The 14,012-nt window shown below is 35.7% G+C and overlaps 1 protein-coding gene across 2 annotated transcripts in view; it reads right to left on the bottom strand.

Annotated features, from left to right (window-relative positions):
• The window catches only part of LOC123867262 (netrin receptor UNC5B-like), a 95,795-nt gene that overhangs the window by 42,286 nt on the left and 39,497 nt on the right, over positions 1 to 14,012 (bottom strand). For both annotated transcript variants that reach the window (XM_045909241.1, XM_045909242.1), the window contains exons 4-5: positions 12,350 to 12,549; positions 4,900 to 4,978 (exon numbers count right to left, since the gene is read on the bottom strand). In XM_045909241.1, coding sequence (XP_045765197.1) covers positions 4,900 to 4,978; positions 12,350 to 12,549 — 279 coding nt within the window. The remainder of the gene's footprint in view (positions 1 to 4,899; positions 4,979 to 12,349; positions 12,550 to 14,012) is intronic.

Genomic DNA, 14,012 nt, shown 5'->3' with positions numbered 1-14,012 from the left:
GTGAAGCCTACCAAACCGCACTGGGCCAGCGTGGCAGACTGTGGTCTAAAACTCTAAACCCTTCTCATTTTGAGAGGAGACCCGTGCTTAGTTTTGCGCCGTTGGTGGGTTGAGCGTGATGGTGATGATGTAAGATCTGTATTTCATAAGCTTAAACAGATAAATTAAATCCCTTTCTTTCTTTCTTTTTATTTTTTACACTTACGACCAATAAATCACACAAAATTCATATTTGTTTAAACGAAAACAAAACGGTAGTTCAAAATAAACCAAATAATATAAAAACAATCATAGGAAACAATAAAACCACAAGCGGAACCGAATTTGATAGCAATATCGACCAATTCCATACATACAACATAAGTTCATGTACCTACCAAACAAAGGGCTTTTGCCCTCTAATAATCTTAATTGGTCAGCCTTCACCCAACACTCCAGGTTTAGACCTTTGCTGCATAGAACAAAGAAACCAAAATCCTATAGCAATATTTCCTACAATGACTATCACACTTTAACGATCATACAGATTGGAAAGTTACATACTCGTATATTACTTGTATAGTATGGCATATTATTGTAAATTGAACAGTTGGAAAGAGCAACCGCCGAGTTTCTTGCTGGTTCTTCTCGGAAGGAACGGCATTTCGAACCATTAGTTAATTATTTTGACGATTCTAAAGCACTTGTCAAAGTTTATTTAAATAAAAATCTATTCTTTTCAACTATTCTATTGCGTGTGATGGGGGTAGTGCCATGTACGTTTTACTCTGTACATTTATTATGTGTAGAGGGCTATTAGATACCTCTACAATTGCTAAGCTAAGACAATAGTGCCAAAAACAACAATGACTTCCTCTTTTGCTCAGCAAAGGCATTTCTAACCAGTGGTAGATGCATCTGACGATTCAAAAGTGCTTGTAAAAGTTATAATGATTAAAAAATATTTCTATTCTGTTCTATTCCGTGCATATAGCATATTATTCGTTAGGCAACTGTATGATTGCCAAGCAAAGACAATAGTCTACTATATCCAGAACAACTATTCCAATTAGAACCTACGTTTCCAAAGCGGAATTTACAGAGTAAACAAGTCATTTCCCGCGGATTCGGTCACTTCCCGCTAGGTAACCAACAAACCACTAACTGCACTATTTGAGTTGGCGTCTAGAGGGTTAGTATGAGATTTCACATCTCACCAGCGTTACTAGAATTCGAGCGTCGAAATACTTCAGCGTAAAAGTAAAATTAACCATAACCACCTTGTTTTGAGGCTCAATATACATACATCTATTACCAGCGCTACAGCGGAAACCTTATAAAATTAGAATCGCTGATGCTTAATTAACCAGACTAAAGACCATCAAACGGGCGTCCACTACCTTACTAGTGAAGATAGTGACAATAAGGATGACGACGCGAGCATTACCGGATTTGACTACTACTACCATGCATGGCGGCGAGTCCATTCAGATAAATCAAAAATTATGCGTAAAAATAGATTAAAATCTATTTTGGAATGTATGGGTAAAACCCTTTCATATTATACCCCACATGGTATAAGGCCTACCTACCTGTATGATTCTAGGTCAACGGGAAGTACCCTATAGCTTTTCTTGACAAACAGACGGACAGACGGACAGAGAGATAGACAGACAACAAAATGATCCTATAAGGCTTCCATTTTTCCTTTTGACGTACGGATCCCTAAAAAGGCTTATACTGACGTTATTATATTTCTACGCTCGAATTCTATCAACGTTGGTGAGAAATGCAAAATCTTATACTAAGCACCCAGAAGGGAAATTAATGAAAATTCCGTCGACAAACTTATCAACGTAATGCTTTTAGAGCGAAACTGGTTGTCTGCGTGTAGGCTAAACTTGTCGCCGAAATTGGAATTCGGAAGTTGGGTGTCCAATAACTTTGTTTGGTTTACCGTGTTTGATTAGTCGAACCGCTTTTTGAGATTTTCAATTAGTGTTAGGTTTATTGGGATTTAATATAAGCGTTTAAGTTAGTTGGATTTTTTGTCTTTTTTTGTTTTTTCAAAAATTGAACCGTTAAGTATTTTGGGAATCAAAACTAAGTTTTTCAAATAAATATAGTGAAGAATTTTTATCTAAATTTTTTTTTAAATTAAGAAACAAAATAGTGTCCTTGATGGACAGCAATTTTGACGTTTTTATAATATTAACTAAATCAGGTTCAAATAACAACAGATATCCAAAGAACTTTCATGATAGCTCCTTATTTGAAATTAATCATCGACGAACATTAGACAAAGCTTTCATTGTGGAAAATAATATTTTATTCAATAAAATCTGTTTAATAATAATAAAATTTCATCTGACTTAAAATCATTATCCATACTAATATTATAAATGCATAATTAGTCTGTCTGTCTGTTAGCTTTTCACGACCCATCCGTTTAACCAATTTTAGCAAAATTTGGCACAGAGATAGCTTGTAGGCCGAAGAAAGTTTTTTATCCCGGGAAACCAAAGAGTTCCCAAGGAGTTTTTAAAAACCCGAGATTTACGCAAACATTGTAGTTTTAAAATAATTTAATAATAAATAATACAGATAAAATATACTAAGCCTCGAGTTTTTGGACGTGCCATACCAGAGGTACTGATTACAATCAGTTAGTCAGGCGCCATATTTTCAAGATGGCGTGGGCGAAGCATCTCTAATGACTCTCCCGTGCGCTTGCGCTTGCAATAATTGCAAGCCATCGGTGCGTGCCCTTTGATCTCGCTAAAGTATAGTTATTACAGACAAGGGAGGGTGAAATGAGCGTTAAAGAGGATTGAGAATTGTCGGTTGTCGGATAAATTGAACATGAAATAATAAAACGTGTTAGACGCCTTGTTACCTAGGCCGCCAATACTCTAGGAGGTGGGTAAGTTCTGGATATCAAGCGATACTTGGCACCAGAAGAGTTGGTTTTACCATAACCGATGCAAGGATGAAGTTTATAGCTTAATGGTGTCTCGAAGTAAAAAATCACAATAATATAAAACTCTGCCTGTCTGTCTGTCGTGTCTGTCAAGAAACCTATAGAGTACTTCCCGTTGACCTAGAATCATGAAACTTACCAGGTAGATAGGTAATATACCACACATAAGGGGAAAAATCCGAAAACCATGAATTTGTGGTTACATCACAAAAAAATATGCAGCTCATGAATAAATAACTAGTATTTTCAAATTTCACAGTAGCATCACTATACTAAGTGGGGTATCATATCAATCATCATAATATATTATAATATGTTCATTCTAAAACAGATTTTTATTTATTTTTATGCATAATAGTTTTCGATTTATCGTGAAAAGTATCGAAAAAATACGACTGTAGTACGGAAACCTTTCCCACTAGTCATATATATCCTCTGTAACGTTGCCTGGTAGAGATCACTTCAAAGCGATAAGGCCGCCAAATTGTACTACTTACTATTTAGTTGAATAATGTTTATTTTTAACCGACTTCAAAAAAGGAGGAGGTTTTCAATTCGTCGGAATCTTATTTTTTGTGTTTCATATTTCATTTCATTAATTTCATTTCAACTCTTGGTGCGCGAGTCTGACTCGCACTTGGCAGGTTTTTTTCACTATAGGTACATATTCACATTATTCGATATTCAGCTCATCAAAGCAGCGACCGGCTCTCACACTATGCAGCCAGTTACATGGTGATCATTTAGCATGATATGCTTTGGTACATGTAGCCTGGCGTAGGAATTAGTTATTTCTTACAAGTGGAAAACCGGTGAAGGATTTATTAAATTCCTTTAACATTACCTTAAAGAGGATTTGTTACTTAAACGTGAATAATTTTCCCAGTAGGTATATCTATACTAATATAATTATAAAGAGTTAAAGTTTGTAAGTTTGTTTTTAGGAAGTAATCTCGAGACCTACTGAACCGCTTTTGAGTTCCCAAGGGTTTTTAAAACCGTCAAAATTTTTTTTTTACATATACCACTTTTACTGGTGGTACCTACCCACTTAATTTATACGCCTATTATTCGTAAAACACAGTTACATTACAGCGTTAACTTTAGATGCATGGTGCTAACATGACCTACTTTCCTAACCATAATTTAAACACTCGCACGTAATTACATTTGAACATGAAGTCTTAAAATTAATTACTAAAGCATTGTGAAATAGTGGTGTTAATTCCTTTGTACACAAAATTTTTAAAGTAAACAAATTAGCTTATTGTTAGACTTATTGTTGGTGCTATCTTTTTCATAATGTTCTGTGTGGAACAAGATGGCAATAGCTCCATGTGTAATACTATTATAGGTAATTGTTCGCTGGTCGAATACGAGTTTAGAATATAAGGGCGGATACATACTTTGAATATGCGACGCATAGTAAAATCTCAGGGTGTTTCAGACTACCGTTTTTCTGCGCGCTTTGGCATACTTACACGCTTACACGCGCGCTAAGTTTCACGCTTCAAAATCGCACGCTCGTGCAATGTTCACGCGCAACTTCCGATGTGTTAGCTCGGACCAGTATCAATATTCCAATGAATAAACGTCTTATAAGCGCATCTACGCTCGTACAAAATGCACATATTGTGACTAAATTTTAGTTAGTGCATGTTAGGACATTTCCTCTCATAAGTAACCATATGCGGTGAATTTGTATATTTTATAATCTTACTTGTATGGAAGTTGTTGATGTAAATTAAAATAAAAAGGCGTTCGTAAAGGCGCGTACAAAAACGAGGGTATGCGCTCAAAAAAACGCTAATCTGAAACCACTCATAGTAACTTCCATGACCAGAATCACACTACCAACACCATAATAGGCGTTTTGGTCTAGAAAGTAAAGGACTAAGGTTGAGTTAGGACTAGGACTAGGTTATAAATAAAAGGCTCACCATAAACGGTCAGTGTAGCAGATTCTGAAACTCTCTTGCCCGCTATGTTTTCAGCCACGCAACTGTAATTCGCCATGTCCTGTTGAAAGAAACAATTAATTTTAATTAACGTAACTTTGGCGTCAAAACAAGTGAATGGCCGTATACCTATAGAGTATAGGCACATTTTAATTTATGAAAAACGGTTACAAGAACATTGTGCTTAGTATATGAAGATTGAAGATATTATCTTATCAACTGAGATGGAATTCAAGTATCGGAACACAATAATGTCAGAATAAAATGAACCTAATACTTCTTAGTTTAAAGACAAAAATTCAGTTAGCCTTAATTCGCAATTAAAACCCGGCGTTACGCTGAAAATACAAAGTGTGCGTTAAAAAAGCGTTGACGTGTGAACAGATACTTGGGAAATGGGAATGCATTTGTTCTATTTGAACGCTTTTTTAACGGACGTTAAAAAAGTTCTCGTGCGAATGAGGCCTAAGTACCACTGAATCTAACTTAGTAAGATTTCCGCTTACAGCGCTTTTTGTAGATGCATAGACGGACTTGACTTTTGAAACAAGGCAGTTAGCTAAAGTTCATCGTCGATCGAATTGTATATCAGAGTTGATTAGAAATAAAATCTCATACTAAGTACACGGAAACCGTTATTAGATGAAAGGACGAAAAAAGTTAACAGTTCATAAAAGGAGTTAAAACTGAGCGAAGGCAAAATAACAAAAAAAAAATACAAAACCAAATAACATCAGTCTAAAATCTTAAATTGATTAAGCAGTCTACTGAAATACTTTAATAACATCTTAAAAATGCTGTCGGAATTAAAGTACAAATATCTACCTACATACTTGTTTTGAGATCGAGTTACTTTAAATACGGTAAAAAGATCTAAAAACTAGTATATTTACCTTAGAAAACAGAATTTCGCAAGGAGCAAAAGCATTCTCCAACCTGTTTACATTGAAAGAGACTCTAGAGTAACATTAGATGAAGATACCTCTGAACGATGTAAACGCATGACTATAAACATTACATTTAATTAAGAAAATGGCTCCAACACCTACAGAGATAATGTTACGGGAGGGGTAACACTGGTTGCAATTAATCCATGCCTCGCCGCAAAGGCTAATTAGTGAGTGTTCTGTGTAGGAAACCGGAGATGGTGTGAGTTATTTGCAATTTTGTCGTCACGGTCCCGGCTAGAGTTGATTACGGTGGACACTGGACCGTGATTGTAATTATGAACGTGGTACGCAAGTACAGCTGTAATCGAAATAATACTGAATGTTTACAGCTTATGTATTCTGTACAGGCAAAAAGCATCGTGGATGCATCGTGACCCACTGTTTTATTAAAGCAAAAACTTTTGGTTCTTGCATTAAAAAAAATACTCTTACTTATTACATTGTTTTTAACCCCTCGACCCAAAAAGAGGGGTGTTATAAGTTTGACGTGTGTATCTGTGTCTGTCTGTGGCATCGTAGCTCCTAAAGCAATGAATCGATTTTAATTTTGTTTTATTGTTTGAAAGGTGGCTTGATGACGAGTGTTCTTGGCTATAATGGAAGAAAATCGGTTCAGCCGTTTGAAAGTTATCAGCTCTTTTATAGTATTCTTATAGAAGTTTTTGTGTGGGGGGTTTGATAAATTTTGAGTTATTACTATTAACTTAATTCTACATTCACGCAAAAGAACGCAACCATATCGATTTTTAAAGAAATAACTAACGCTGGAGAAAATAAAATCCATTTAACTTATGAAACAAAGACTCAAAAGTTTTGTCGTAATTTTTTTTTAATAATTTACATAATTGTGTCTTAAGCAATTAAACAAGTCGCGAGAAAACCAGCAAACAATTTTTTTGGATTTTATTATTAACAGGAAAATTATTGTAGACTTAAAAGAAACTGACAATAACTGAAAACAAGTTACTAGGAAACAAGTGTAAATTAAAAATTTATAACACCCCCGACAAGCGAAGGTTATTGTAACTAGAAAAGAGCTGATAACTTTCAAATGACTGAACCGATTTTCTTGGAATATAGCTAAGAACACTCTCGAACAAGCCACCTTTCAAACCAAAAAAAAAACTAAATTAAAATCAGTTCATTAGTTTAGGAGCTACGATGCCACAGACAGATACACAGATACACACGTCAAACTTATAACACCCCTCTTTTTAGGTCGGGGTTAATTACTGCAACATGAGCGTCATGATAAAAATTCATGAGCATTGCACTTTATTAAAACCGACAAGGTTTACAAAATTGAATTAATTATAAAGACAAATGTCCCTTTCCAGTGAAATGTGGAATTAAATTATTCCAGCTCTCAGTGTTTTATCAAGTGCCGTCCATGCGCTTTGAAGGAGCGCACCAGAACGTGACAAAAAGGCGATCGCGACCGGCGACAGCGACTTGTGTCGCCATTAATAAACGTCCGTCCCGGGCGACTAATTAGTCGCAGTCCTGATAAATAAACATTCGCGACAAGATGCTGCGATTGTCTGCACTCCGACACCAACTCAGATAAATGAAGGGGTTCCTCTTATCAGGTTTCTATCTCAAGTGAAGAAAGAGCCCGATGTTTAATTGTGACCATTTAGTTACATTCACTGCATACTTAAACTGACAAGATCAGTGCAGTTTAATTAAAGTAAAGGCTTTTCTGCTTGTTTATGGAGACAGGAACAAATTGTAAGGACTAAATAACTAAAGCTGACCAAAGGCTAGTTAACCATTTACATTTTCAATATAAATTTTGTTCAACAATGTTGCGTACCTACAGATTAAAAGCTGATTATTATAACATTGTATTTAGAGCAGCTAGATTTAGGCGACGTAAGAGCATGGTGTGACCATGCTCAAAGTATCTTTTTAGTTCAGTGCAATTTGTTGTTTTTACTAAATTCAAGTAATTAGCTAAAACTATCCTTTGTAGATCACTGTGACTTTATACCTTGCTATACACAAAATAGTCCAAAAATAAAATATCAATAACTCAAAATTTAAAAAACCCCCGACACAAAAACCTCTATAAGAAAACTAGAAAAGAATTGATAACTTTCAACCGGCTGGACCGATTTTCTTCGATTATAGCTAAGAACACTCTCGATCAAGCCACCTTTCAAGCAAAAAAAAAAACTAAATTAAAATCGGTTCATTAGTTTAGGAGCTACGATGCCACAGACAGATACACACGTCAAACTTATAACACCCCTTTTTTGGGTCGGAGGTTAAAAATATGCAAAGCAACACAATAATTTTCAAAGAGGATCATGTAGCTATGTGAATCATATTTTTGATTAATGCAAAACATTATTCTTCACAAACGCAAAAAACGTATTCAAAAACCCAGGATATGATTGACATAATAAATAATTTAGAAATAATCTGTGCTTCCCACGGTGCGTGATATTGCGGATGGACGCGGACCAACCCGCACCGATGCACTATGGGAAGAATATCGTCTCTTGTTGCGCAGACACCTTAGAGTTGGTAAATTTTAAATGGCATCGAATCTCAAGACCCACACAGACTGATACACATAGTTTGAAGAACCTTGTGCGTGGTCCACGGGTGCCCGTGGTCGTCCGACCACGCGTGATAATTCGCAGAATGACGCACCGTGGGAAGCCGGTATAAGAGATGCAAACTAAGTTGAAATGAGCAAAAAGGATAGAGACACGTGTGTCAGAATGACTGACTCATCATCTCGTGAGTAACCAAATGTACAAGTGGGATTAAATTAGGATTTTCAGCTCTTTCATCTTTTACTTTAATGATAAGCTTGTGTCAAATTATTTGTACACTTTTTAATGTAGAGATAATCTTATTGGGACCCTGTGATTTGCCTTGTTCTTAAATAAAAAAAATTGCAGGATAGCTTGCGCTTGACGACAATCATGCTTTTTAAAGAAAGCAATGATGAGGTCTAAGTTGGAGCGCGATATACATTTTTTCTTAATTTAATTTGAAAAACTGTTAAGTTATCTTTGATATTATTATTCACATAAAACTACAGAAAAAAATTAAACTCATCTTTGAACTAATAGAAAAATAGTGTGTTAGTGTTATAAAAGTTAGTTAAATAAATTTATTACAGAAAAATATTCCCAAAAACATGTTTTTAAAATTCCCTTAGCTATTATCGATCTAGTTACGTCATTTCTTCAATTCGCGTATTTTTTTGGGAGACTTCAACACATTATTGTATCTTATTTGTAGTTAAAATATAATATATCAGAGTTATTAAAGGCACAGGTAAGCACAGGTTATATTTCGAAATATTAAGTTTTGTTAGCCTTTGTGGTTTAATCAACTACAGTTTTAAGCTGCTTTTAACTAACGACTCAATTAAACAGCGGACGAAACAAAAAATGAAGATTAACATCATTCTGTATATGAATAACTATTAAGTATAAGAAGTTTATCATAAAATACTCGTAGATATTAACGAATCAAAAATGCAAATGAGGATTTATCAAGAAATCACAACGTATTAAGGCATAAAGCTATCAACAGTTTTATCTATAGTCTATGGCTGACAATTAATTAAAAACTCATAGAGAAATTTTAATTAAAGACGATTATGAATAAACTATTAAGTTAATTGATAGAGAAAGCCATTTAGGAAAGAACTATTAATTTTGTAGCAAATAAAATTAATAACTTCCTCTTCAAAAAACAGGAAAGTATACCTGTTATTAATAAAGCTAAATATATATAAAAAAGACCCTCATTCAAACTTGTAACCAAAAAAAATAATTTTGTTGAAAACAAGTTTAGAGCTAACAAAAAAAAAACCTCTTTCTTTATGGAAAAAATATTTTAACAACCACATTAACAATAACTTTCAGATAATAAAATCAAAAAGATAGACTTTTGTTGAGAAAGTAATAGAAATACATCGGTACCTACTTACGGAAAATGAATAACCTTTTCTAAGAGTAAAGCTAAAACGAAAAATAGAATTACAGATACTATCCATACTTCCATACTAATATTATAAATGCGAAAGTGTGTCTGTCTGTCTGTCTGTCTGCTACGCTTTCACGGCTCAATCACTGAACTGATTTTAATGAAATTTTGTACAGACTTAGGATACATTCTGGGGAAGGACATAGGCTACTTTTTATCCCGGAAAAACAAACAGTATCTGCGGGATTCCTAAATACTCATCCGCTTGATCGATTTGTATGAAATTTGTTACCTACCTCGGTACCAGCTTGCGTCCATGTTATTGATATAGGCAAATTTTTATCCCGGAAAATCAAACAGTTCCCACGAGATCTTTAAAAACCTAAATCCACGCGGACGAAGTCGCGGGCATCCTCTAGTAATATTATAAATTCGAAAGTGTGCCTGTTTGTCTGTCTGTCTGCTACCTTTTCACGGCCCAACAGTTTAACCGATTCTGATGAAATTTGGTACAGAGTTAGCTTATATCCCGGGGACGGACATAGGCTACTTTTTATCCCGGAAAATCAAAGACTTCCCACGGGATTCCTAAAGACCCATCTGCTCAACCGATTTGTATGAAATTGACCATGTTATTGACTTTTTATCCCGGAAAACCAAACAGTTCCCACGGGATCTTCCAAAACCTACATCCACGCGGACGAAGTCGCGGGCGGTCTAGTATTACAATAATTTGGAATTTCATTGAGTTAAATGTTATGGACATAGAGACTTGTAGTCTATTGAGTCGAGAACAGGAAACATTGGTTACAACAGTAAACGTGAAAATACCCGATCTCTTGAATGGGTGTGATTTGAATGCAATTTATGCAAATGGTATTCGTATTTAGCGGAAAAGCAGTTTCAATATGCGCGGTCGTAAGTTGTTTTGCAATTCAATAAAATGTAAATATATTAATTTCCAGAAAGTCGTGTAAAGTAAATGCGCAATGCTGTCATGTATTTTCAAAAGTCGATGCGGTATCGGGTAAAATGCCGCATGAAAGTTATAAAGCCGGCTCTACACTCGCACGTGAAGTCGCGCCGTTATTTCACGCCGTCAATGTATACCGCGATCTACGCGTGAACTGTGTCCCTCCACACTCGCAAATCTTCACAGTCTTGTTCGTGACTATGGACCTTTGTCGCGGACCAAAAACCGACACTGATCGGGGAAAGGCGCGAAGGCGTGAACATCATCTACACTCGTGATTCGCAGTTGTCGCGGGCTTTCACGGCCGTTCGCGCCGCGAGTGTAGAGCCCACTCAGCGAATGTTCGAAACACATGATGATATGAAAATGTAGCTGTTTCCTGCACCTTTGATGATAAATCTTCAATTTGTAAAGACATACGCGAACTGAGAAGCTCTTCTAAATAATAATATGTACCTACGTGTACATTTTTAATAGCGTTTTGTGGTTACTGCGATGCAAAAAATCAAATCACTAGAGAGAGTTAATATGAAGTTTAAAGTACCTAAATAAAATACCTAATACTTAATTACTGGTTTAATAACACTCAACAATTTTTGAACCAGAAAATATAAATACCTACTTTATACTAATATTATAAACGCAAAAGTGTGTCTGTAAGTATGCTACCTTTTACGGCCCATCGATTTTGACGAAATTTGGTACAGAGATAGATTGAATAACGGAGATGAACATAGACTACTTTTTATCTCAGAAAATCAGAGAGTTCCCACGAGATTTTGAGGAATTCATGAATCCTCGCGGATGAAGGTATCATTGAGATCATTATTCTAATTAGTCATATTTACAAACAGGGTCAAATTGACGAAAGATTTTTCGTCAAAGACAATCACAATATCGATTTAAGCGTCTTCCGAACTCTAATTAAATTTAATTAGAACAATACCGTTAACTTCGACAGTAAGAAACCCCGGGAATGCGAGAGTTATAAGGGGTGGTATACATAGTAGGAGGGTGTCAATTAGGACGAGAGGAAAGTAGAAGCCATTATTGATGAATGATGTCTAATGACTGTATCTTAGCAACTTTTATCACTGCCTATCTTTTAGTAGGTAATTCTAGGGAAGGTCCCGTAAAACTAGTGCAAAAATATTTTTTAATCAGTATCCGGTATTCAATACAAAGGTTCACTGCGAATTTCGCAGTTTACTGGCCTATAATAATGATATGCAACAATTCATGAAATTATAGTAGATTCATACTTTTTTTAGGATTCCGTACCTCAAAAGGAAAAACGGAACCCTTATAGGATATTGTTGTTGTCTGTCTGTCTGTCTGTCTCTCTGTTTGTCTGTCAGTCCGTCCGTCCGTCGTGTCTGTCAAGAAAACATATAGGGTACTTCCCGTTGACCTAGAATTATGAAATTTGGCAGGTAAGTTATATAGCACAAGTAAAGGAATAAATCCGAAAACCGACTCGCACTTGACCGATTTTTTTATTAAAACTCAAAGCGTGCTAGAAAGTTTGGTCACTTTTATGAATAACTTAACTTGCCTGTAAAGTAGCTCTTGATATGAGCAAGTTTCCTTCAGCAGATATGAGCACATTGTGATCTTGCTGCAATGGCTGTCCATGTTTCAGCCAGGAGACTCTTGGGGGCGGGACAGCGGCTGGTGGTGAGCAGCGGAGGGATGCAGCCGACCCTGCTTCCACTGACGTTGGGGATGGTGACACCGCGAACTGCTTCTTGAGATCTAGGGGGAAGAAATGTTAGGATTTAAAACCAGTAAATTGGGTATCACCAGAAATAAAAGTAGTAAATCCAGTAGAGTTTGTTTCTTGATTTGTCCTTCAATCACGCTACAACGTGGTTATTTCGCATAGGTTGCAAAGACTTGGTGAGTGACATATTATGCTACTTTCCATCTCGGAAAATCAAAGGAATCCCATAAGTAGTTATCGGAAAGAAAATATACGTACAACCTATTTTTGACAAATCTTTTACAGTGCGTATCTGTGTATGTGAACGCGCGCGCGTGTGTATGTGTGTGTGTGTATGTGCGTAAAAGCGTATTGTAATCAAAAACTGATGGTACAAATGAATGTATGTATGATATGAGTGACGGAGAGTCCTCTGTTAATATTATTGACAGCGATTGTGAATTAGTTACAGTACAATCAATGTAATTATACGAAAGCCCGCATGTGTCCAAATTAATAACGAAATAATCCACGATATGGAGATCAAACGTCAATATCAATTTATTGGGGCATGTGATATCTTCACAGCGTTGGAAGCTCGCGTAATTCAATAATTGATGTTATTTGTACAATGGATCGCGTATTGCGTAACGCCTTCCCTAGTAACATGGTGCAAGCTATAAAAATACTAGTATTATTAGTAAAAATAATGCTAATTGAAATAACAAAATACTACTTAAAATTAATACTAATTAAATTAAGAACATTATAATTACTAGTATTATTATCAATAGATAAAGTTTCACTAATGTTACGGCTACATTAATGACAGCAATGTCCAACACCGCCATAATCAACGCGTTAAATTGTGTGGCCACTCTTGAACGGTTAACCTTCTAATGCCAATTGAATTGGGGTTAAAATCTTCTAACGCCAAACGGCATTGTGAATGCCGTTGTACGTTGATCGTGGCTACATCTACGCTTAACAGGAAACGCCGTTGAACATCGCGTTGTTGGCCGTTAATGTGGCCGGGACATCAGTCGGACTCACACACGAAGGTTTCCGTACCATCGTAGAAGAAACCTATGTGCCTGAGAGTTCTCAATACAGTTCCCAAAGGTATATACGTACCTACATGGCCAGCGTAGAGCCTGACTGTGGCCTACACCCTTCTCATTCCGAGAGGAGACCTGAGCTCAATAGTTGGCCGGGTTGATCATGATAATCACATTAACATAGTAAGTCTAATATAAAATGTTTAAAGATTCATTTTGAAATTGTAGGGTACTATTGTTAGTCTTAATTGTAGTTTTTATTGTTAGTTTTAAGAATTATTGTACTTTGGCTTTTTGAGTAGTTAATTTAATTATTATAGATTTTATGCAAAGAATGTCCTAGGTTAAGTTTTACTATTTAGAAGTTGTAGATTAAGCATGTTGAGTTAGCCTGTAAGTGAGTATACATTGATAGTCCTAAGTTTATATAAGTCGTCATAATTACTTTTCTTTGTATA

The sequence above is a fragment of the Maniola jurtina genome, chromosome 7 (assembly GCF_905333055.1).
Source record: "Maniola jurtina chromosome 7, ilManJurt1.1, whole genome shotgun sequence".
In the NCBI taxonomy this organism is placed as follows: domain Eukaryota; kingdom Metazoa; phylum Arthropoda; class Insecta; order Lepidoptera; family Nymphalidae; genus Maniola; species Maniola jurtina.
This window is presented reverse-complemented; position numbering and strand designations above follow the sequence as displayed.